This window comes from Entelurus aequoreus, linkage group LG28, assembly GCF_033978785.1.
Source record: "Entelurus aequoreus isolate RoL-2023_Sb linkage group LG28, RoL_Eaeq_v1.1, whole genome shotgun sequence".
NCBI classification, from domain to species: Eukaryota; Metazoa; Chordata; class Actinopteri; order Syngnathiformes; family Syngnathidae; genus Entelurus; species Entelurus aequoreus.
Genome location: NC_084758.1, coordinates 32,255,623 through 32,282,511, shown reverse-complemented (window position 1 = coordinate 32,282,511; position 26,889 = coordinate 32,255,623). Strand labels below are relative to the sequence as shown.

Here is a 26,889-nt window from a genome sequence, read left to right as displayed (position 1 = left end):
CACATTAGATCTATTTGCACAAAGTATCGGTATCGGATGCGTATCACCAAATCAGCCTGAATTTTACTCCGTTTCGGTTCAGAAAGAAGATCCGTGGTATCGTACATCACCAGACTGCATAATCCACACCGCTTGCCTGTTGCCCGGACGATTTATGATACATTTTTATTTTGTGTTAACTTTGCTGCAAGTACTGAGGTCCGATTGTAACAAAGTTGATTGTAGAAGCTAAAATGGCGCGTCCGTAGGTACAGTGGTGGTCAAAAGTTGACATACACTTGTAAAGAACATGATGTCATGGCTGTCTTGAGTTTCCAATCATTTCTACAACTCTTATTTTTTTGTGATAGAGTGATTGGAGCACATACTTGTTGGTCACAAAAAACATTCATGAAGTTTGCTTCTTTTATGAATTTATTATGGGTCCACTGAAAATGTGAGCAAATATGCTGGGTCAAAAGTATACATACAGCAATGTTAATATTTGCTTACATGTCCCTTGGCAAGTTTCACTGCAATAAGGTGCGTTCCTCAGAACATTCCTCCAGAAGGTCTTATCTTTGTCCATGTGATGTCAGATGAAACTAAAATGGAGCTGTTTGGCCACAATACCCAGCAATATTTTTGGAGGAGAAAAGGTGAGGCCTCTAATTCCAGGAACACCATTCATACCATCAAGCATGGTGGTGGTAGTATTATGCTCTGGGCCTGTTTTGCTGCCAATGGAACTGGTGCTTTACAGAGACTAAATGGGACAATGAAAAAGGAGGATTACCTCCAAATTCTTCAGGACAAGCTAAAATCATCAGCTCGGAGGTTGGGTCTTGGGTGCAGTTGGGTGTTCCAACAGGACAATGACCCCAAACACACGTCAAAAGTGGTAAAGGAATGGCTAAATCAGGCTAGAATGAAGGTTTTAGAATGGCCTTCCCAAAGTCCTGACTTAAAGGTGTGGACAATGCTGAAGAAACAAGTCCATGCCAGAAAACCAACACATTTAGCTGAACTGCACCAATTTTGTCAAGAGGAGTGGTCAAAAATTCCAGCAGAAGCTTGTGGATGGCTACCAAAAGCGCCTTATTGCAGTGAAACTTGCCAAGGGACATGTAAGCAAATATTAACATTGCTGTATGTATACTTTTGACCCAGCACATTTGCTCACATTTTCAGTAGACCCATAATACATTCATAAAATAAGCAAACTTCATGAATGTTTGTTGTGACCAACAAGTATGTGCTCCAATCACTCTATCCCAAAAAAATAAGAGTTGTAGAAATGATTGGAAACTCAAGACAGCCATGACATTATGTTCTTTACAAGTGTATGTACACTTTTGACCACCACTGTACATAGAATGCCGCTGTCTTGCACTGACATGGCGTTTCGTCGTACATGTATGCTGTATATTGTAACTTGCAGGAGGTCCACTGTAGTAGAGAACAGGACTTTTGGCATTTTAAATGACAGACTTCCCAGTGGAGGACTACCTAAACGGCGCAGTGATCAAAGTGACAAGCATAAAACCAATCAGTTGAGTACTGTGACTGACTCATGAATCGGAACTCGTCTTGGCCAAAGTGACCTCCAAGGACTCAAATTAGCGTCCATTTAGAGGTGCAGTGGCGTGTAGGACGTCCATGCTGCCGCACCGTGGTATGCACCACATGTGTTTACCACACATCCACACTGTTCTTTAGTATACAAACATATGCAGTGTAATAGCAGCCATAAATCAGCTGCCAGCTGCCTGAGTGACCACATGGTGCATTTATCATAGCATCACATTGACCTTTAAATGTACAGGATAGAAACGTTGCAGACAAACCTCTCCTCACTGTGCTCAAGCATCCCATACATTAAGTGAAGCAGTTTATTGTCTCGACAGACTCTCTTGGCCCGGCAACTCACCACCTGCTCTTCTCCGGCTCGTTTATCATCGTATTCATAGGGAGACGCGCCGCCATTGCCCTGTTGAGCACCTTTTACTGTGTAGCCCTTGCAAGGTCAACACTGGTTCATTAATTAGGACATTTAAAAATATAAATCGGGTTAGTGTACCGTACACACAAAAAAATCCTGGATTGGACTCAAACTGCAAATATGTGTTATTTGGCCCATGCATGACCTACCTCTTAGCAACATGGAAAATAATCAAGTAGCTTTACATAATGGCATATTGTTACATATCAATTTAAGCCATGGTACTTATCAGTTAACAGTCTTACTTTGAGCAAAACCCCGTGAACCACCGTCATGAATGATGCCAAGGAAGACCTCATGAGACCTGTGCTCAGCGAGAAAATATATACTGTAATTTACTGTAATTAATCAACGTCAATGTTTTTTTTCAAGCCTTCAACACTGACGTTTGCATCTTAATATTCATATTGTTTACACTTGTATGCCGGTTAAGAATGGTGAAATGTAAAAATAAATAAAAAAATCTGTTCATTTTTTTATGGTTTCACTCCCGCACAATTATGGGGATGTAACAATATAAATGGTTATCAATATTAACATATTATGGTTATCAATATTATTGCTTTATATTTGAATATATATAGTTTTTTAAATAACTAAAATTAATAGACACACTGTTAGAAAGCCCACTATTTATCGCATGTTTAATAGCTAAACTTTTATTGTTTTAAATATTGGTTTGTACAGTAGCACTTTAAGATGTATTTAAATAACAACTGTGTAACCAATAAAAGCTATTATTTTTATTTCTGTCGGACATTGTGGCATCCTACTCTGTTCAGGGGTCCTTGAACGCACCGCAAAAACACCGCCGTCTCGTAATCCTTTGAGTATAGAACGATCACTAGCGTAGTCTTTCAGACAGCAATGCGTTTTGTAAGTTTAAATTCGGTATGTCGTATCTTAATGGGGGTGTTAATGTCTCTTGTTTTGATCTTAGTATTCAAGCTAGCAAGCTGGCGCCAGTTTATCAAAGCGCAGTTATCAATCAGGGTTTTTCGATCATTTTAATTTGAAAGGGCAACACTAACCGTTGGAAGATTCACGGCGGTTATCATTAATACCATTTATTCTTACATCCCTACACAATATAGAGGAAAATAAAATAGCCTTTATTTTCCATTGCATTGATATGACAACTACTGTTGCAAGTTATTTTTGAGGTGCCGAACTAGAACAAGCTGTGCTGGATTCTGTTACAACTAGGGATGATGCTCGAAACCGATTTTCCCGGTTGTTCGATAAGAAAAGAACCGAGTCCTCGGACTCGAATCCCTTTTTGAGAACCGGTACCCGTTATCGAGACCACTATAGTAAAGAAAAAGAGTTGGTTCTTTATTCGAATCCCTGGGAACGAATCCCGTCCCGACAAGAAATGCCCCGTGGGACATCACAAAAAATGACGTCACGTAGCTCAGTCATTAGGCGCAGATGGGGAAAGCAGGAAAAAAAATGGACCGGAAAAAGCGCTCTAAGGCATGGCTTCATTTCACCAAAAAAAACAAGGAAGCGGCAATATGCAATTATTGCCAGGCTTCGCTCTCGTGTAAGGGGGGGAAGCACAACAAGCGTGTCGTGTCTTCGACACGTGTTGAAGCAGCGGCAGAGATGACGAAGAACGCCCCTCTTCTTCTGCCAGCTGCCCAAGTCCCAGCTACAGTGGCGGTGACGCCGGTGAGTAACTAACGTTAACTGTTGCCGGTTAATTTCCATATCTGCTCACTTGTAGTAACGTTACCTCTTATGTCAACCAGGACTGCAGTAATGTTAGCTAGACTAACGTTACCTAAACATAGTCAGTGGCTAACGTTAACGTGAGCCTTTTTGTATGTGTCTGATAACGTTGACGTTATCTTGTAGCCTACACCACTCCAGAGTTTGCAAGTCTGTCTAATAAACTAGTGCTTTCTTTAGTTTATTTGGAACATGAACACACTTACAGTATAATACATCACAGTTTCATATCATTTCATCCATTCCATCATTTAATTCCACATAATTTTAGCTGTTTGCAATTTTACCAAATCATCGAACTTTAATATTTTTGACTCAATAAAGTGTTTGTATGTTCTCTATATCCAACATTATGTATCAGTCTAATAAAAAAAATTGTAACACGGTTAACAAATGTAGCGCACATTGTTATTTCCCCAAATTTCTGCACAATAACTCAGATATGGTAATACTATAGTAGCGAGCAGTAGAGAATGTGAAGTGATTTGTTAAACCAAATATTGTGTGTTTTTTTCCCATATACAACAACCTATCTGGACTTGATAAGAGAATCGATAAGGAATCAGTTCGATAAGAGGATTCGATAATAGGCTCAAACTGGATAATTTCTTATCAAACATCATCCCTAGTTACAACGAACATGACAGCTACAACTAGGGCTGCTAAAGGAGAAGCTTATCGACTACAGAGTCGGCACGGACTACAAAAGCGGACGTGCGCAATTTTTCAGGATTTATGCAGATCCCAAATACAGATCAGCAGGTACCAGAAGGTAAGAAAAGTTGCTTTTGCATAATATTGCGAAACAAAACACCAGATAATATGTCTTACCTTATACACACACCATAATAATACTCCTATGTTGAAGCACATCAAGCGGTGTGGCTTCATAGCTTACCAAAGTCGTACTAAAACACTTTGATAGATTTTTTAGTGCCGTGTGTAATTTTCTATATTATTAATGGAACATATCAAATGTTGGTGTTGTTTACGTGAATCATATTGCCATCATAGTGCAGTCTACACGTACTGTATCTCTTATGTTTGACTGCCATCTATTGGTCACACTTATCATTCTTTCTTTCTTTCTTTCTTTACTTTATTTCGAACATGAACACACTTACATCATAATACATCACACAATTTCATATCATTTCATTTTACTGTACAACATGCCCGAAAAGGAGTAGGAAGAAGCAAAGCTTATTTAATCCTACCCCTTTCCCACTTCAGAGCGTTTACAAATATATAGAATAATTTACTGACCTTTTTATATAATAAAATAACATCTATGAATTAGTATACACAACAGTTTTATAATATGTAATTAATTAATTCAGTCATTATTAACATACTGAGATGAAGAATATCTTATTTTCAATAAGGTTGGAAGTATTTCTCATAATTATTCTTCTTTGTACTTTGTAAGCACTATTATTTTGAACAACCTCTTAAACTGGATCATATGAGGACAATTTTTAACTTCTTTACTTAATCCATTCCATCATTTAATTCCACATACTGAGATGCTAAAAGTTCTACGTGTTGTACGTGCATAAAAATGTTTTCAATTATTTTTTCCTCTAAGGTTATATTTCTCCTCTTTAGTTGAGAAGAATTGTTGTACATTCTTTGGTAGCAGGTTACAGTTTGCTTTGTAGATCATTTTAGCTGTTTGCAATTTTACCAAATCACCGAACTTTAATATTTTTGACTCAATAAATAAAGGGTTTGTATGTTCTCTATATCCAACATTATGTATTATTCTAACTGATCTTTTTTGTAACACGGTTAGCGAATGTAGCGCACATTTGTAGTACAATTATCATTACGCCTTCTACCAAAAAAAATTGCCTCCAGGTCGGTAGGCAAAACCAGAATTATTCCTTACATTAGGCGCACCGGGTTACAAGGCGCACTGTCCAGTTTTGAGGAAAAAAATGATTTTAAGTGCATCTTATAGTCCGGAAAATACGGTAAATGTTGATGATGTGCATTTATTTGAAAAAAAAGAATGAAGGTTGTGGCAAGCAAAAATAGTTTGTTTTATTTGGATTATTTTCCATAAGAGGCACATTGAGTATTTTATCCCATTACCCATTAATTAAAAAAATGTATTGATAGATGTACTCAATTACTAAACTAATTGATAGCTTCAACGCATTGCAATATCCTTATTCTAAACTAGGCAATTTTACTTCACTGATTAATAATAAAATGTTTTTGTGAATAGAAGGATTTCAAGTCAGATTGAACAAATGGTTTAATAGTTGAGCTTATTTATCTTATTTTATAATTCAGCCATTACCAGACGACCAAATAATTTCCCAATCTAACGATCTTCATCTGCTGCCATGTTCGGCTGTCGCGAGTAATAAAGCACAGTTAATAAACGAGTTGAACAAATTGTTAAACGTTAACGGACATGCCTTCGAGGCTGCCAGCTTGTAGAATCTCGGGAGACGAATCCTTCAAACTGACTTTGCCGGCGGCTGAAGTCTTCTTTCCTGCTAACAACAACCAAGATGGGCCTGGTTCTGTTTGCTGTGGTCAGCACTGAAGTGCAGACGTGTGTGTGTCACATAAGATGTGCGGAATATTTACTGTTTCTTGTTGGACGGACTTCTACCGTTGAGATGATTTACGCAAGAGGTGTGTATCTCTGGAGAGGTACAAATTAGTGCGGATGCAAATAAGGGCGATGAGTTATACTTGTTGTGGTTTGTGATGGCACAGCTACATAGTAAAGTGAATATACTTGTCTATATGTACCGTATTTTCCGGACTATAAGGGGCACTTAAAATCCTTTTTCCCCCTCAAAACTCGAGAGTGCGCCTTATAACCCGGTACGCCTAATGTAAGGAGTATGTTTGGTTGAGCTTACCCACCTCAATCAATTTTATTTGGTACATGATGTAATGATAAGTGTGACCAGTAGATGGCAGTCAAACATAAGAGATAAGTGTAGGCTGCACCGTTTGATGTGCTTCAACATAGGAGTATTACTATAGTGTGTGTACAAGGTAAGACATATCTGCCATTTTGTTTCGCAATATTATGCAAAAGCAACTTTTCTTACCTTCTGGTACCTGCTGATCTGTATTTGGGATCTGCATAAATGCGCCTGTGTAGTCCATGCCGACACCGTAGTCGATAAGCTTCTTCTTTTTCTCTACCTTTTTGTTATGTGGCATTCATCCTCCGCTGTTGCCGTAAGTTCTTACTTATATCTGTCAGTAAACTCACCATGAAAGCGCAAAAACATACCGGTGTAGTGAGTTTACATTATTCACCCAAGGAACTTTAGTTATTAGAGAGGTCCGGTCAGACGGTTTTTTACGAGGCACATTTCCGGTGTTGTTCTTGTTGTTTTTTCCGGATGAGGAGATGCTGCTCCGTTGTTGATTGAGGTCAAGTCTGAATGTCATTAAAACAGTTAGCGCCATCTTTTGACACTTCTTCCACTCCCGTCCTTGCACGCTACACCGCTACAACAAATATGACGGGGAGAAGACGCTGTCCAAGGTGAGCCACGTAAATAAGACAGGCCACAAAACGGCGCATCCGGAAGCGACTGTCAGAAAGCGACTTGAAGATGATGTGTAAAACATCATCTATGCAACATTTTGACCAAAGAACCACCATTACATGTTATGTAGACCACAAGGAAGTCTTTTACATTTAGAAAAAAAATAATAATTTGACTCCTTTAATGCGCCCTATAATCCGGTGCGCCTTATATATGAATGAAATAAGTTTATTTCGGCCATGTAATCAACCCTCAACCAATAACCATTTTGTGTGAGAGTACAGTACAAATTATACATATATAACAATCATACACATTTACGCACAAAAAGAACAGAAAAGAAAAAGCATGACCGAAAAAGTAATAGGCTGAAGCCAAGGCTTATATTTGCCTATCCTATACCTTCACTGAAAATAAGATTACCTGGAACATCAACATTAAAAAGAAAAAAAAAAAAATCAGTGGGATGAAAGTAATCGTTGCTACATTTCATAATTTTCAATTATTTCACCTTTCAATGTTTTCTTAAACCTTAACAAAGAAGTACATGTCTTCAACTCATCACTGAGCTTGTTCCACCATTTAACTCCTAAAACTGAAATACATTTGTATTTTGTATTCGTTCTTGCTTTACATATTCCAAAAACCAACATCCCCCGTAAATTATAGTTTTCTCCTCTTAATTGAAAAACCTAAGAATACAAGCTGGAAGGCTGTTGTTCTTTACTCCAAACATCATTTCCATTGTTTTTAAAAACACAATATCTGAAAATTTTAACACATTAGAACTTATAAATAATGGATTGGTATGTTCATAGTAGCACGCTTTGTGTATTATTCTAATGACCCTTTTTGAAGTTTAATTATTGGGTCTACGTTTGTTTTATAAACATTTCCCCAAACTTCAACACAATATGTTAAATATGGAAAAATAAAAGAATAATATAACATAGGCAAACATTTCTTATTCAGCATGTGTTTTACTTTATGAAGAATAGCAATGGATCTGGATATGTTTCCCTTTATATATTCAATATGCGGTTTCCAACATAATTTATGATCAATTATTATTCCCAAGAATTTAGTTTCATATACTCTATCAATTTCCACTTGATTTAATTTTAATTTTGCTTCACAGTTTGTCCTTGCACCACTAAACACCATAAACTTAGTTTTCTTATCATTTAATGATAACTTATTAATATCAAACCATTTTTTTAGCTGAATCAACTCAACCTCTATTATCCTCAACACTTCCTTCAAGTCTTCTCCTGAACAATATACATTTGTATCATCTGCAAACATAATAAATTTCAATTTATTAGACACTGAACAAATATCATTTAAATATAGTATAAATAACTTAGGTCCCAGTACCGAGCCTTGTGGCACCCCACAAGTTCCTCTTCTTGGCTGTGATTTAGTCTTATTAATTTCCACATATTGAGATCTATTGCTTAAATAACTATTTAACCACTGTTGTGAAACACTTCTTATGCCATAGTTTTCCAATTTTTGCAGAAGTAAGGAATGATCGATATGAAAAAAGATGAAAAAAATAGACCATTCATCGGCAGTGCGCCTTATAATCCGGTGCGCCGTATGGTCCGGAAACTACGGTACATGTTGTATACTTAAAAGCATGCTATGCCGTGTGTCAGTTAATAGCAGAACTTGTGCCAACTTTATACAACGGGTGTTGTTACATTATGTGAATTGCTATTGTTAATGTCATATTAATAGAAACATCTAGACATATAAAAGAAGGACATCTATGAAGTAGGGTTGTCCGGTATACCGCGGTACTAATTAATTAAATAAGGTATAATGCTACCTTTGAAAAATACCGGTAGTTAGTTTTTTTCCGCGCGCCGTGGTGACACTGCTGGTAATATGAGCCGATGCGCATGGCAGTCGACACACACACACACAGAGCACTTGCAAGCAGAAACAGTGTGGAGACAGAAGAGGGAGAATGGATGCATTTTGGCTTTAAAACTAATAATAAAAGGTGAAGCTTTAAACGCTGAAGCGCTGCACTACAAGTCGTGCTTTAAAACATAGCTAGCGAGCGGCTGTTCGCAAAGTGTTGGCTACTTCTAAATCCCCAATTCTTGTCTCCATGACGACGAGTAAACTGCAGTTCTCACAAACATCCTCCCTGCAGAGCGAGGAATAGCTAAACATGTTACACCACACCTACTCAGTGGCCTAGTAGTTTGAGTGTCCGTCCTGAGATGGGTAGGTTGTGAGTTCCAACCCCGGCCGAGTCATACCAAAGACGATAAAAATGGGAGCCATTACCTCCCTGCTTGGCACTCAGCATCAAGGGTTGGAATTGGAGGTTAAATCACCAAAATGATTCCCGGGCGCGGCCACCGCTGCTGCTCACTGCTCCCCTCACCTCCCAGGGGGTGGAACAAGGGGATGGGTCAAATGCAGAGGGTAATTTCACCACACCTAGTGTGTGTGTGACTATCATTGGTACTTTAACTTTAAATACACACCATAGGATGATACAATTGCGCTCCTCAATGTAGACAAATGGGTGGCCCTATACAAATATCGACTATAAAGATACCAAGTACAAAAACTGTATATAGTAAAAATTACAATGATTACATTGATATCGTTTATTTGTGTTATTGTTTATAAATTTAGGAAATACACCCCTGGACACATGAGGACTTTGAATATGACCAATGTATGATCCTGTAATTACTTGGTATCGGATCCATACCCAAATTTATAGTATCAGCCAACACTTATGTTAAGTAGCAAACAACAGAATAATAAGTGATTATTACATTTTAACAGAAGTGTAGATAGAACATGTTACAACAGAAAGTAAGCAGACATTAACAGTAAATGAAGAAGTAGAATAATAATTCATTTTCTACCGCTTGTCCCTCATAACTTTGACAAAATAATAGAATGATAAATGACACAATATGTTACCGCATACGTCAGCAGTTTGCACCAAAAACTACCTGGGTAGATTTTGTTCTTCAGGAACAATTTGTAGTACATTATCTGTATGTCATTTTAGCTACATTTCTGATAGTTGTTTGTGTGCCATGTTGTTCCAGACCACAGCAAATGTTACTCAGCTTGCAAAGATTGTAATAAATACATTAGAAGAAGACAACCTTGCCGTTTCCTTTAACTTGGACACACACATTCTAAGTCAGTCATTTCCAGGAGTTATCTCACCCTCTGAGAAGCTTCCGTGTTACGAATATTTTTTCAATGTTGTAAAAATGTGTAGAATAAATATTACATTTCTGGCAACAAAGATTTGCGTCAGCCTGCGACACATAGTCATTTTGATAGTAGGCTAATATAGCTACATTTACATCATGTGATGTAAAAGCCTAACGTAACACTTATATTAGGCTTTTACATTTCTGCGACTCCTGACAGATTTTTTTTTTTTTGGTCCAGTATGGATCTTTCAACATTTTGGGTTGCTGACCCCTGCACTAGTGGAACACATACCACCGTCACTGCAATAGAGACATGTGTGACCTATATTTTAGAAAATGGACTTCATACATCATAGCTCCATTATTATTTGTCATTAATACATGAAATACAAAACAAATGGATTACTTCAGTACTGAAGAAAAATCACCTCAAGTGGCTGTTTGCAACTTCCTCACAATAACATTTTTCAAAGCAAAAAATATAACAAAGATACCAGGTTTAAAAAATCATAAAGTGCCATTTAGAGCGAACAATTGTGCATTAGTGTGATACTATCTGATCATAGTAGAGTTTTTCTGGATGAAATGCTACACCATTTGTGTGGCTTTTAATGGCCGCGCAGCACAAACAAGCAAAAACTAAAGAAATACCGTAATTTCCGGACTATAAGCCGCTACTTTTCCCCCTCGTTCTGGTCCCTGCGGCTTATACAAGGGTGCGGCTTATTTACGGCCTGTTCTTCTCCGACACCGACGAAGAGGATTTCGGTGGTTTTAGTACGCAGGAGGAAGACGATGACACAATGATTAAAGACTGACTTTTCATATACCGGTAGGCTGGTTATTTTGATAACGTACAGGCGAGCACTTTGTATTACTTTGCACCGTTGTATTATTTGTACTCTGCACGAATGCTGTTCGCCATGTCAAAGATGTGAAAGTTTGATTGAATGATTGAAAGATTTATAGTTAATAAATGGGACGCTTTGCGTTCCCAAACAGTCATCTCTGTCCCGACAATCCCCTCCGTGGTAGCAGGAACCCCTATATACTACGCTAATTACACATCAAAACCCTGCGGCTTATAGTCGGGTGCGCCTTATATATGGAGCAATCTGTACTTTCCCCTAAATTTAGCTGGTGCGGCTTATAGTCAGGTGCGGCTTATAGTCCGGAAATTACGGTAGTTATAGCCAGCACTAAAAGAAATGTGTCAGTGCTCAAATGGACTTCATATTTTAGGATTATATAGACATAGTGTTGTCCTGATACCAATATTTTGGTACCGGTACCGAAATTATTTTGGTACTTTTCGATACTTTTCTAAATAAAGGGGACCACAAAAAATTGCATTATTGGCTTTATTTTAACCAAAAAAATCTTACGGTACATTAAAAGGCTTATGGCAGCTCCCGCCATCAGTGTGTGAATGTGTGTGTGTGTGTGAATGGGTGAATGTGGAAATACTGTCAAAGCGCTTTGAGTACCTTGAAGGTAGAAAAGCACTATACAAGTATAACCCATTTATCATTTATGTGGCCACATGCGTGGACAGCACCTTTTAGCTCGTATTTCCAAAATTGTGTACACTACAGAATTGGGATTTTATGGCCGCTTATGTGGTCACTTATACTGCCATCTGGTGGTGTCAGAAGAGTATAACATACAATGGAATTTGGGGGAAAAAAAGTGTAAAAATAAGAATTAGCATGTCACTAAACATGAAGTACACGTTTGTTACTTATGGACTAAGTACATCATATCAAAAGATGATTCTTAGTTTTTTATTCCAATTAGGGTCCAATAAGCCCAAATGGCAAAGAGAAATAAAAAAGCATGTAAACAAACAGCTTGGGCCTTAAGAGGTTAAGACATGGCCAGCTAGCTAGCGGCTAATGTATGTCCATATCACTAATCCGTGTCTCCATGGAGACAAATCAAGTACGATTATTTCAGGTATCAATGCTGTAGGGTGCGTGATAGGTCTACATGATTCACTTCACACCGCAGTAAATCAGAGCCATAATGATGGAAGAACATAATCTTATCGATAGTTGACAAAGTCAACCATTAAGGCAACCATCGTACCTTTGTACACACTGATCACATGTGATTAAAGGGCATACTTAGTCAACAGCCATACATGTCTCACTAAAGGTGGTCGTATGAACAACGACAACACTGTCATAAACATCTGCCATATAGTGAAACCACACTAAACAACACTGTCATAAACATGTGCCATATAGTGAAACCACACTAAACAACACTGTCATAAATATGTGCCATATAGTGAAACCACACTAAACAACACTGTCATAAACATGTGCCATATAGTGAAACCACACTAAACAACACTGTCATAAATATGTGCCATATAGTGAAACCACACTAAACAACACTGTCATAATCATGTGCCATATAGTGAAACAACACTAAACAACACTGTCATAAATATGTGCCATATAGTGAAACCACACTAAACAACACTGTCATAATCATGTGCCATATAGTGAAACCACACTAAACAACACTGTCATAATCATGTGCCATATAGTGAAACCACACTAAACAACACTGTCATAAACATGTGCCATATAGTGAAACCACACTAAACAAACCTGTCATAAACATGTGCCATATAGTGAAACCACACTAAACAACATTGTCATAAACATGTGCTATATAGTGAAACCACACTAAACAACACTGTCATAAACATGTGTCGTATAGTGAAACCACGCTAAACAACACTGTCATAAACATGTGCCATATAGTGAAACCCCACTAAACAACAATATCCTAAACATGTGCCATATAGTGAAACCCCACTAAACAACATTGTCATAAACATGTGCTATATAGTGAAACCACACTAAACAACACTGTCATAAACATGTGTCGTATAGTGAAACCATGCTAAACAACATTGTCATAAACATGTGCTATATAGTGAAACCACACTAAACAACACTGTCATAAACATGTGTCGTATAGTGAAACCACGCTAAACAACACTGTCATAAACATGTGCCATATAGTGAAACCCCACTAAACAACAATATCCTAAACATGTGCCATATAGTGAAACCCCACTAAACAACATTGTCATAAACATGTGCTATATAGTGAAACCACACTAAACAACACTGTCATAAACATGTGTCGTATAGTGAAACCATGCTAAAAAACACTGTCATAAACATGTGCCATATAGTGAAACCCCACTAAACAACACTGTCATAAATATGTTCCATATAGTGAAACCACACTAAACAACACTATCATAAACATGTGCCATATAGTGAAACCACACTAAACAACACTGTCATAAATATGTTCCATATAGTGAAACCACACTAAACAACACTGTCATAAACATGTGCCATATAGTGAAACCACACTAAACAACACTGTCATAAACATGTGTCATATAGTGAAACCACACTAAACAACACTGTCATAAACATGTACCATATAGTGAAACCACACTAAACAACACTGTCATAAACATGTGCCATATAGTGAAACCACACTAAACAAACCTATCATAAACATGTACCATATAGTGAAACCACACTAAACAACACTGTCATAAAAATGTGCGATATAGTGAAACCACACTTAACAACACTGTCATAAACATGAGCCATATAGTGAAACCACACTAAACAACACTGTCATAAACATGTGCCATATAGTGAAACCACACTAAACAACACTGTCATAAACATGTGCCATATAGTGAAACCACACTTAACACTGTCATAAACATGTGCCATATAGTGAAACCACACTAAACAACACTGTCATAAACATGTGCCATATAGTGAAACCACACTAAACACTGTCACAAACATGTGCCGTATAGTGAAACCACACTAAACAACGATAACAAACACATTTTGGGAGAGTATTTGCACCGCAACACAACATCAACACTACAGAACAAATTCCAAGAATTCCCTGCAGCACCAACTCTTCTGGGACGCTACAAAATAAACAAACGCTGTTGGTGGATCTACACCTGACATCCACTGTAATGATACCAAGTACAATAGAGTATCTAGTCGATACTACTATGATTACATCGATATTTCTTAGAATTCACAAAATCTACTTTTTTTTTTTTTTTTTTTTAATATAGTCAGGAAATATGTCCCTGTACACATGAGGACCTTGAATATGATCAATGTATGATCCTGTAACTACTTGCTATCGGATTGATACCCAAATTTGTATCAAACAGTGCAAGTATCAAACAACAGAAGAATAAGTGATTATTACATTTTAACAGAAGTGTAGATAAATCTTGTTGAAACAGAAAATAAGCAGATATTAACAGCAAATGAACAAGTAGATTAACAATTCATTTTCTACCACTTGTCCTTAATAATGTAGACAAAATAATAGGTGTATAAATGACACAATATGTTACTGCATATGTCAGCAGACTAATTAGGAGTCTTTGTTTGTTTACTTACTACTAAAAGACAAGTTGTCTAGTATGTTCACTATTTTATTTAAGGACAAACTTGCAATAATAAACATATGTTTAATGTACCCTAACATTTTTTGTTCAAATAAAGCCAATAATGACATTTTGTGTGGTCCCCTTTATTTAGAAAAGTACTGAAAAGTATCGAAATACATTTTGGTACCGGTACCAAAATATTGGTATCGGGACAACACGAGTTGCAAGTGATAAACGCTTGTTTAGTGAAACGAAAAGAAATGTAAAACTAAAGTTAAGTTAAAGTTAAAGTACCAATGATTGTCACACACACACTAGGTGTGGTGAATTGTGTCCTCTGCATTTGACCCATCCCCTTGTTCACCCCCTGGGAGGTGAGGGGAGCAGTGAGCAGCAGCAGTGGCCATGCCCAGGAATCATTTTTGGTGATTTAACCCCCAATTCCAACCCTTGATGCTGAGTGCCAAGCAGGGAGGTAATGGCTCCCATTTTTATAGTCTTTGGTATGACTTGGCTGGGGTTTGAACTCACAACCTACCCATCTCAGGGCGGACACTCTAACCACTATGCCACTGAATCGTATAGTCTGAATCTTAATTGACTCGTGACTCGTGAGGGGCCCAAAGATTCCCACCTCTAGCTCCCTTAATATTTGGCCTATCACAATGGTTCAAGTACCATTGGAAAGTTGTTTCCAAGGTCTTTAAAATGGCTTAAATTGCTTTGAGATAGTTTGCATTTGAACTTTTTTCATCACATAGCATACCAACTTCAGCACATACTTGTTGGTCACAACAAACATTCATGAAGTTTGCTTCTTTTATGAATTTATTATGGGTCTACTGAAAATGTGAGCAAATGTGCTGGGTCAAAAGTATACATACTGGGGACGACGTGGCGAAGTTGGGAGAGTGGCCGTGCCAGCAACCTGAGGGTTACTGGTTCAATCCCCACCTTCTACCATCCTAGTCATGTCCGTTGTGTCCTTGAGCAAGACACTTCACCCTTGCTCCTGATGGGTCCTGGTTAGCGCCTTGCATGGCAGCTCCCGCTATCAGTGTGTAAATGTGTGTGTGATTGGGTGAATGTGGAAATAGTGTCAAAGTGCTTTGAGTTCCTTAAAAAAAGGTAGAAAAGCACTATACAAGTACAACCCTTTTACCATTTACCAAAGAGCAATGTTAATATTTGCTTACATGTCCCTTGGCAAGTTTCACTGCAATAAGGCGCTTTTGGTAGCCATCCACAAGCTTCTGCTGGAATTTTTCACCACAAAATTGGTGCAGTTCAGCTAAATGTGTTGGTTTTCTGACATGGACTTGTTTCTTCAGCATTGTCCACACGTTTAAGTCAGGACTTTAGGAAGGCCATTCTAAAACCTTCATTCTAGCCTGATTTAGCCATTCCTTTACCACTTTTGAGGTGTGTTTGGGGTCATATTCCTGTTGGAACACCCAACTGCGCCCAAGACCCGGGCTGATGATTTTAGCATGTCAAGAAGAATTTGACCCAATTTACTCACTGTAAAGCACCAGTTCCATTGGCAGCAAAACAGGCCCGGAGCATAATACTACCACCACCATGCTTGACGGTAGGGATGGTGTTCCTGGGAATAAAGACTTCAACTTTTCTCCTCCAAACAAATTGCTGGGTATTGTGGCCAAACAGCTCCATTTTTGTTTCATCGGGCCACAGAACTTTCCTCCAGAAGGTCTTATCTTTGTCCATGTGATGTCAGATGAAACAAAAGTTGAGCTGTTTGGCCACAATGGGTGAGGGCGGACCTACGTCACTTCCGCCTACCAATCCCCTAGCAACCGGGAATTCGTTGAAAACAAACCAGCTCACAGCGAACACAGCATTGACAGAAAAAGCATTTAACGAGCGTTGTGGCTTGGAAGTCGGCGTTAAATCCTTCATTTACGCATTTTTACTTATTCGCATATCGTGTGAAAAAACGAAAATGTATTATTTGCGTCAGACTCGTCTCAGTGAACTTTAAAGCTTCTCAGGCTTAGCTTAGCTTGCTAGTTAGCTTAGCCTGCGTGCTACTAAGAAAGAGACGCATTTTGCGACTGTCTTGAAAAGTTGATTAAATGGCAACATGAAAATTATAGGGTTTATGGTTTTTAAAAACCCAACTTTTAAGTGCAAATTTAAACGAAACCGGTTTTCGAAAATAGCTAGCTAGGCTATAGACCAGGGGTCACCAACCTTTTTGAAACCAAGAGCTACTTTTTGGGTACTGATTAATGCGAAGGGCTACCAGTTTGATACACACTTAAATAAATTGCCAGAAATAGCCAATTTGCTCAATTTACCTTTAACTCGATGTTATTATTAATAATTAATGATATCTACACTTAATTGAACGGTTTAAAAGAGGAGAAAACACGAAAAAAATGACAATTAAATTTTGAAACATAGTTTATCTTCAATTTCGACTCTCTAAAAGTCAACCGAAAAAAAGAAAAGAAAAATTAGTTAATTCGAAACTTTTTGAAAAAATTTAAAAAAGAATTTATGGGACATCATTAGTAATTTTTCCTGATTAAGATTAATTTTAGAATTTTGATGACATGTTTTAAATAGGTTAAAATCCAATCTGCACTTTGTTAGAATATATAACAAATTGGACCAAGCTATATTTCTAACAAAGACAAATCATTATTGCTTCTAGATTTTCCAGAACAAAATTTTTAAAAGAAATTCAAAAGACTTTGAAATAAGATTTAAATTTGATTCTACAGATTTTCTAGATTTGCCAGAATAATTTTTTTGAATTTTAATCATAATAAGTTTGAAGAAATATTTTACAAATATTCTTCGTCGAAAAAACAGAAGCTAAAATGACGAATTAAATTAAAATGTATTTATTATTCTTTACAATAAAAAAAATAAATTTACTTGAACATTGATTTAAATTGTCAGGAAAGAAGAGGAAGGAATTTAAAAGGTAAAAAGGTATATGTGTTTAAAAATCCTAAAATCATTTTTAAGGTTGTATTTTTTCTCTAAAATTGCCTTTCTGAAAGTTATAAGAAGAAAAGTAAAAAAAAATATGAATTTATTTAAACAAGTGAAGACCAAGTCTTTAAAACATTTTCTTGGATTTTCAAATTCTATTTGAGTTTTGTCTCTCTTAGAATTAAAAATGTCGGGCAAAGCGAGACCAGCTTGCTAGTAAATAAATACAATTTAAAAAATAGAGGCAGCTCACTGGTAAGTGCTGCTATTTGAGCTATTTTTAGAACAAGCCAGCAGGCTACTCATCTGGTCCTTACGGGCTACCTGGTGCCCGCGGGCACCGCGTTGGTGACCCCTGCTATAGACTATATAGTATATTACTTACTTAACTTAATCCTCTTCTTCCCGGATGGGAAATAAGGCTTCGACGACTCGACGCCATTCATCTCGCTGCTGTGCTCGTCCCTGTGCCTCGCCCCATGTAAGCTTCATCTCTTTCAGCTCCCCTTCAACTGTTCTTCGCCAGGTGTTCTTTGGCCGCCCTGGCTTACGTTTTCCCGGTGGTGTCCATCTTAACGCTGCCTTTGGTATCCTCTCGTTGTCCGGTTTTCGAAAATAGCTAGCTAGGCTATAGACTATATAGTACAGGGGTCACCAACCTTTTTGAAACCAAGAGCTACTTCTTGGGTACTGATTAATGCGAAGGGCTACCAGTTTGATACACACTTAAATAAATTGCCAGAAATAGCCAATTTGCTCAATTTACCTTTCACTCTATGTTATTATTAATAATTAATGATATTTTTCTTTGTGGAAACACTGATCATCTTAATGATTTCTCACAATAAATATATATAGAAACAGATAAATATCAATATACAACACTTTATTTTTATATTTTCTCTAAGTGCACATTTTTCAAATTGAACATTTTCAAATGATCACTTCTAAGACAGTCTTGTGAAATCACAATATCCCATTTTAACTAGCTCGCTACTAACATTTTTTAACAAATCATGAATTACTTTGCACCATGTTTGTACAAATAATAACTCATGTAAAATACAAAAGTCAACTCTCACATTTTTAAATAAATCATGTCACACTTTAAACTAGACACCAAATCTGTTATCTGTTTCTTTGTCAGTTAGTGAAGACCAAGTCTTTAAAATATTTTCTTGGATTTTCAAATTCTATTTGAATTTTGTCTCTCTTAGAATTAAAAATGTCGGGCAAAGCGAGACCAGCTTGCTAGTAAATAAATACAATTTAAAAAATAGAGGCAGCTCACTGGTAAGTGCTGCTATTTGAGCTATTTTTAGAACAGGCCAGCGGGCTACTCATCTGGTCCTTACGGGCTACCTGGTGCCCGCGGGCACCGCGTTGGTGACCCCTGATATAGTATATACATTGCATGTTATTTTTGTACAACAACAACTTCAGCTGTCGAACGTTATAAGGTACAAATTCAACAAGTACAACATTAGCACGGACGGTATAGCCAAGTTGTGGTGAAGAAGGTGGATTTTTGTTCCTTATATTTACCAGAAACGAAGTGATCCGAACACACGACCCGGGACTTTGGGGGACTCCAGTGAGAACCGTTCTCGTTTTCCCGGTGTAAAGCTGCGAGCCATTTGTCTCGTCTCTGTGGGCTTTTATCGCGCAAAATACAACCTTTGTTTTCCCTGTTTCCAGTTGTGGTTAGCACTACCAAAAACAACACCGTTTTTCGGCATTTTGGAGGCAGAATGACGGGATTAACCAGCGTAGGTCGACAGGTTAAAGAGTAATGGCAACGGTTTGTTTTCAACGCCAGTCTGGTTGCTATGGCTCGAAGAACCCGTATGTAGCTCAGTTGCCCGGATGTCGGCCCTCACCCCTTTTCCCAGAAATATGTTTGGAGGGGAAAAGGTGAGGCCTTTAATCCCAGGAACACCACTCCTACCGTCAAGCATGGTGCTGGTAGTATTATGCTTCAGTAGACCCATAATAAATTTATAAAAGAAGCAAACTTCGTGAATGTTTTTTGTGACCAACAAGTATGTGCTCCAATCACTACATCACAAAAAAAAATAGAAAGTATTGGCCACTCAAGACAGCCACGACATGATGTTCGTTACAAGTGACCACGACTGTACATTACCATTGTCGTGGGTGAGGACCCACTTCTAGCCTGGCGTGTGCAGGTGTACCTAATTGCAGAGCCCACGCCAGAAAGGATTGTTAGTGTGCGGCACAGCTGCATTGGCGTGAGCGCATCGTGGATCGCGACACGCACAAACACGCATTATTGACGTGGGTGGTCTACGTCACCTGTCAGACGCGGTAGAAACTCCCCCCGGTGAAAGCTAGCCGTGCTACTCGTCGTTAACGGCACCTTCCGGACCTTTCCATCCTCCTTCCTTCCCGCCTTTCCCTCCGTCCACGCCCGCGTCGAAGCTTTCTTCCGTCGCCCGGTTAGAGCGCCGTCACGTCGCGGCAGCGAGGCGTCATGTCTGCGGTGGCTGTTGTTGATGTTTATCGCCTCTTGCTCCAGCGGCGCCAAGATGGAGGCTCGGCACCTGTCATGCAACATGCGCAGGAGAGGCTGCGCAGGAGATCAGCACCACGGAGAGAGCACGCTCTTCGCCCCGCCCCCAACCGCTGTTTAAAGAAGAAGAAAAAAAAGGGCGTCACGTGACCCGACGCTAATTATGGATGCACTTCCGGGCTTCGAGTGTATGATAATGGATGACGTGGTAGGAGAAGCACTTATTTAGGGCATGGTAAATAATTGACTAATGTGTGTGATGCTTGCTTACATTAAAAGGAACAAATTAAAAATACATGTTGCATACATTCAAGACGGCTTATTTATTTAGATCAGGGGTGTCCAAGATGTTTTCCATTGAGGGGCCACACCGAAAAATCAACGCATGTAGGGGCCATTTAGATATTTTATACGATGAATATATTTTTTTTAACCTTTAGGCTCCATTCAGGTTTGGTCCGGGGACTTGGATAAAAATGGTAATAATCACTTTTATATTCATATTTTTTTTTATCCAGCGCTTAAATCTTTAGATCAACTTCCATCCATTCATCCATTTTCTACCGCTTGTCCCTTTTTTGAGGGGTCGCGGGGGGTGCTGGAGCCTATATCAACTTGGGATCTATATTTTTTGTTGTTGTTATTTCGACTAATGTGTGTGATGCTTGCTTACATTAAAAGGGGAAAAAAATACATGATGCATATAGTCAAGAAGGCTTATTTATTTAGATCAGGGGTTTTTTCCACTGAAGGGCCACAACAAAAAATCTAAGCATGTAGGGGCCATTTAGATAAACCACTACAATAAATATATTTTTTTAGATTTTTCTTTAGGCTCCATTCAGGTTTGGTCCCGGGACTTGGAAGGATCTCGGTGATAAAAATGGTAATAATCACTCATATGTTATTTCATTTTTTTATCCAACGCTTAAATCTTTAGATGAACTTGAGATCTATATTTTTGTTGTTGTTATTTTGACAAATGTGTGTGATGCTTGCTTACATTTAAAGGAAAAAATTAAAAATGCATGTTGTATACATTCAGGAACTTATTTATTTAGATCTGGGGTGTACAAGATGTTTTCCACTGAGGGGCCACACCGAAAAATCAAAGTATGTAGGGGCCATTTAGATAAACCACTACAATAAATAGATTTTTTTTAGATTTTTCTTTAAGCTCCATTCAGGTTTGGTCCCTGGGACTTGGAAGGATCTCGGTGATAAAAATGGTAATAATCAGTCATATATATTTTTAATTTTTTTATACAACGCTTAAATCTTTAGATCAGCATGAGATGTACTGTATATTTTGTTGTTGTTATTTTAACTAATGTGTGTGATGCTTGCTTACATTAAAAGGAAAAAATTAAAAATACATTTTGCATACATTCAAGAAGGCTTATTTATTTAAATCAGGGGCGTACGAGATGTTTTCCACTGAGGGGCCACACCGAAAAATCAAAGTATGTAGGGGCCATTTAGATAAACCACTACAATAAATAGATTTTTTTAGATTTTTCTTTAGGCTCCATTCAGATTTGGTTCCGGGGACTTGGAAGGATCTCGGTGATAAAAATGGTAATAATCATTCATATATATTTTTAATTTTTTTATACAACGCTTAAATCTTTAGTTTAACATGAGATGTAGTGTATATTTTGTTGTTGTTATTTTAACTAATGTGTGTGATGCTTGCTTACATTAAAAGGAAACAATTAAAAATACATGTTGCATACATTCAAGAAGGCTTATTTATTTAAATCAGGGGTGTAGGAGATGTTTTCCACTGAGGGGCCACACCGAAAAATCAAAGCATGTAGGGGCCATTTAGATAAACCACTACAATAAATAGATTTGTTTAATCTTCAGGCTCCATTCAGGTTTGGTCCCAGGGACTTGGAAGGATCTCGGTTATAAAAATAGTAATAATTACTCATATATTAATTATTTTTTTTAGTCCAACACTTAAATCTTTAGATCAACTTCAGATCTATCTGTTGGGAAAAAAAAAAAAAGTATATATATATATTTTTTTTTGCACTGCCGATGAATGGTCTATTTTTTATCTTTGTTCATATATAAGGCGCATTAAAGGAGTCATATATATATATATATATATATATATATATATATATATATATATATATATATATATATATATATATATATATATATATATATATATATATATATATATATATATATGTTTTTTTGTTTTTTTTCTAAAAGTAAAAGACTTCCTTGTGGTCGACATCAGTGGTCCCCAACCTTTTTGTACTTGCGGACCGGTCAATGCTCGAAAATGTTTCCCACGGACCTGGGGGGTAGGGGTAGTAAAAAAAAAAATTTTTTATTTTATTATTATTTTTTTTTTGTCATAAATAAATACAATCATGTGTGCTTACGGACTGTATCCCTGCAGACTGTATTGATTTATATTGATATATAATGTATATATTGTGTTTTCTATGTTGATTTAATAAAAAAAAAAAAAATATATATATATATATATATATATATATATATTTTTTTTTTTTAACTTCTTGTGCGGCCGCGGCCCGGTACCAATCGGTCCACGGACCGGTACCGGGCTGCGGCCCGGTGGTTGGGGACCACTGGTCTACATAACATGTAATGGTGGTTCTTTGATCAAAATGTTGCATAGATGATGTTTTACACATCATCTTCAAGCCGCTTTCTGACAGTCTCTTTCGGATGCGCCATTTTGTGGGCGGTCTTATTTACGTGGCTCACCTTCGACAGCGTCTTCTCCCCGTCATGTTTGTTGTAGCGGTGTAGCGTGCAAGGACGGGAGTGGACAAAGTGTCAAAAGATGGCACTATTTTTTGTTCAAATAAAGTCAATAATGCCTTTTTTTTGTGGTCCCCTTTATTTAGAAACGTATCGAAAAGAACCGAAAAGTATCGACATATATTTTGGTACCGGTACCAGTCCCAAAATATTGTTATCGGGACAACACTAGTTGCAAGTGATTAACGCTTATTTAGTGAAACGAAAAGAAATGTAAAACTGCATCGATAATCGATTTTTAATCGAATCTTAGATTCTGAATCTTAATTGAAGCGTGAGGGTCAAAAAAGATGTAGCTATCTGTTTTAGTGACATTCAGACTTTACTTCAATCAATAACGGAGCAGCATCTCCTCATCCGGAAACAAGGCCGAAACCATCCGACCGAAACTCTAATAAATAAAGTTCCTTGGGTGAATAATGTAAACTCACTAAACCGGTATGTTTTAGTACTTTCATGGTGAGTTTACTGACAGATATAAATAAGAACTTTACAATACTTTATATTAGAAATGGCAACAGCGGAGGATGAATGTCACATAACAAGAAGATAGAGAAAAAGAAAAAGCTTAACGACTACTATGTCTCCACGGACTACAAAAGCGGATGCGCACAGTTTTTCAGGATTATATATATATATATATATATATATATATATATATATATATATATATATATATATATATATATATATATATATATATATGTATATATATATGTATATATATATATATATATATATATATATATATATATATATATATATATATATATATATATATATATATATATATATATAAATATATATATATATATATATATATATATGTATGTACATATATATATATAAATATATATATATATATATATATATATATATATATATATATATATATATATATATATATATATATATATATATATATATATATATATATGTATATATATATATATATGTACATATATATATATTTATATATATATATATATGTACATACATATATATATATATATATATATATATATATATATATATATATATATATATAAAAAAAAAATATATATATATATGTATACACACATATGTATATATATATATATATATATATACATGTATATATATATATATATATATATATATATATATATATATATATATATACAGTATATACATATATATTTATATATATATATGTATATATATATGTATTTTTATATATATATATATATATATATATATATATATATATATATATATATATATATATATATATATATATATATATATATATATATATATATATATATATATATATATATACATACGTGAATCGATTTTTTCTTCAACACCCTTACCTATCCCATTCTATATCTTCTCGTTTTTATTCGTTGACTAAAATGTCAGTTTGTCATAGTTTTTGTTTTGATTCGCTATCGTCTAATTTTTGTCAGGGGGAAAATAAATTACGGACGATAATTAAGACAGAGATTATTAGTCAACAAAATAAACACTGTAGTGCAGAAAGTTGTACCTTAAAAAAAAAAACATATGCTCGCCTATATATCCTGCCTCCACATCCTCATGAGAGCAGCAGACCATTTTACTGACTATTGATATTTTCAGGTGTTGACCTGCATGTGCTGAGCTCTTCCTTTCACTATTGATCACTCCTCATGCATTCTGCTACCCGCTCTCTCCTGACACATCTTCCCCGCATGGAATCATGCTTTCTTGCTGGGCGCTACAAGGTGAAGGTGCAACTAGCAGATGTTCACCTCAATGCAATCCATTACTTGGCCGCAGGGCGAGATTCCTTAGATGATGTTATTGTTATTCCAGAATATTTGGATGATTTTACCAAGCAGATGTGTTTAGACATTTTACTGAGAACACAAATAACATTAACGTCTCTTCTTCCATGCAGTGTATTCAAATTCTCATCGCTCACTTGTGTTTTTAATCAAGTTCATTACACCAAATTGGACATAAACATGTTGGTATGATCTTTATGTATACAGTAGGTGGGATGACAGGCCCAGTGCAATAATGTTTATGTAAGAGGCGGATAAAGGTTGTGCTGTAATTGGCAAAAAACTAAGCCAGACTAAGCTGGTATTAAGAACCGCAAATGGCCGAGGACTAAAAGAACATAATTTTTTTCAAACTATCCTTTCCATCCACTCAGGCAAATCATACAAGCATATACAGTCGTGGTCAAAAGAACATCATGTCATGGCTGTCTTGAGTTCCCAATCATTTCTACAACTCTTATTTATTTGTGATAGAGTGATTGGAGCACATACTTGTTGGTCACAAAAAAACATTCATGAAGTTTGCTTCTTTTATGAATTTATTATGGGTCTACTGAAAATGTGAGGGTCAAAAGTATACATACAGCAATGTTAATATTTGCTTACATGTCCCTTGGCAAGTTTCACTGCAATAAGGCGCTTTTGGTAGCCATCCACAAGCTTCTGCTTGAATTTTTGACCACAAAATTGGTGCAGTTCAGCTAAATGTGTTGTTTTTCTGACATGGACTTGTTTCTTCAGCATTGTCCACACGTTTAAGTCAGGACTTTGGGAAGGCCATTCTAAAACCTTCATTCTAGCCTGATTTAGCCATTCCTTTACCACTTTTGACGTGTGTTTGGGGTCATTGTCCTGTTGTAACACCCAACTGCGCCCAAGACCCAACCTCCGGGCTGATGATTGTAGCTTGTCCTGAAGAATTTGGAGGTAATCCTCCTTTTTCATTGACCCATTTACTCTCTGTAAAGCACCAGTTCCATTGGCAGCAAAACCGGCCCAGAGCATAATACTACCACCATCATGCTTGACGGTAGGTATGGTGTTCCTGGGTTTAAAGGCCTCACCTTTTCTCCTCCAAACATATTGCTGGGTATTGTGGCCAAATAGCTCCATTTTTGTTTCATCTGACATCACATGGACAAAGATAAAACCTTCTGGAGGAAAGTTCTGTGGTCAGACGAAACAAAAATGGAGCTGTTTGGCCACAATGCCCAGCAATGTGACCAACAAGTATGTGCTCCAATCACTCTATCACAAAAAAATAAGAGTTGTAGAAAGTATTGGAAACTCAAGACAGCCATGACATTATATTCTTTACAAGTGTATGTAAACTTTTGACCACGACTGTATCTGCTGTACAGATTTACTTTACAAAAGAGAAGTGTGGAATACTTCTCTTGATGATATATTTGTATTGGACGTAATTAAATAGATTTGTTTAATGTTTTGTGCTGCCAGGTCGGAGCACAGCCGGACGGGAAGAGCCCCACAAGCAACTGGGCCCCCAGGAGCTCAACACCAATTCTAATTCAAAACAGACACAATAAAATACACGTTTGAAGTTTAAGGTTGGGCGATTTCAATTCCCCCACTATTTATTTAATATTTTTCCTTTGTACTTTTTTGTTTTAATACATGACATTTACTGTAATTATTGTTTTTATCTTAAAAAGGGGACAAGATAATGAATATTTTTGTGAAACCTTTGCAATAAAATATTCAACAACAGGATAATTCAAAGATGCCTTTTCCTTTACATTTTATATTTTAGTTGACTAAGTTTACTGTACTTTGAGTTAATCAAAACTACATTTTTGTGACAAAATTATGACTAAAACTAAA

The 26,889-nt window shown here is 36.7% G+C and overlaps 1 protein-coding gene across 3 annotated transcripts in view; it reads right to left on the bottom strand.

Annotated features, from left to right (window-relative positions):
- Nucleotides 1–20,508, bottom strand: part of LOC133645141 (glycine receptor subunit beta-like) — a 99,373-nt gene extending 78,865 nt beyond the window's left edge. For 2 of the 3 annotated variants that reach the window (XM_062039984.1, XM_062039985.1), the window contains exon 1: nucleotides 20,209–20,505. In XM_062039984.1, coding sequence (XP_061895968.1) covers nucleotides 20,209–20,470 — 262 coding nt within the window. In that variant the 5' untranslated portion in view covers nucleotides 20,471–20,505. Of the gene's footprint in view, nucleotides 1–20,208 lie in introns of all 3 variants that reach the window. The other variant, XM_062039983.1, reaches the window with a different exon arrangement.
- Between the last annotated feature and the right edge of the window lie 6,381 nt (nucleotides 20,509–26,889).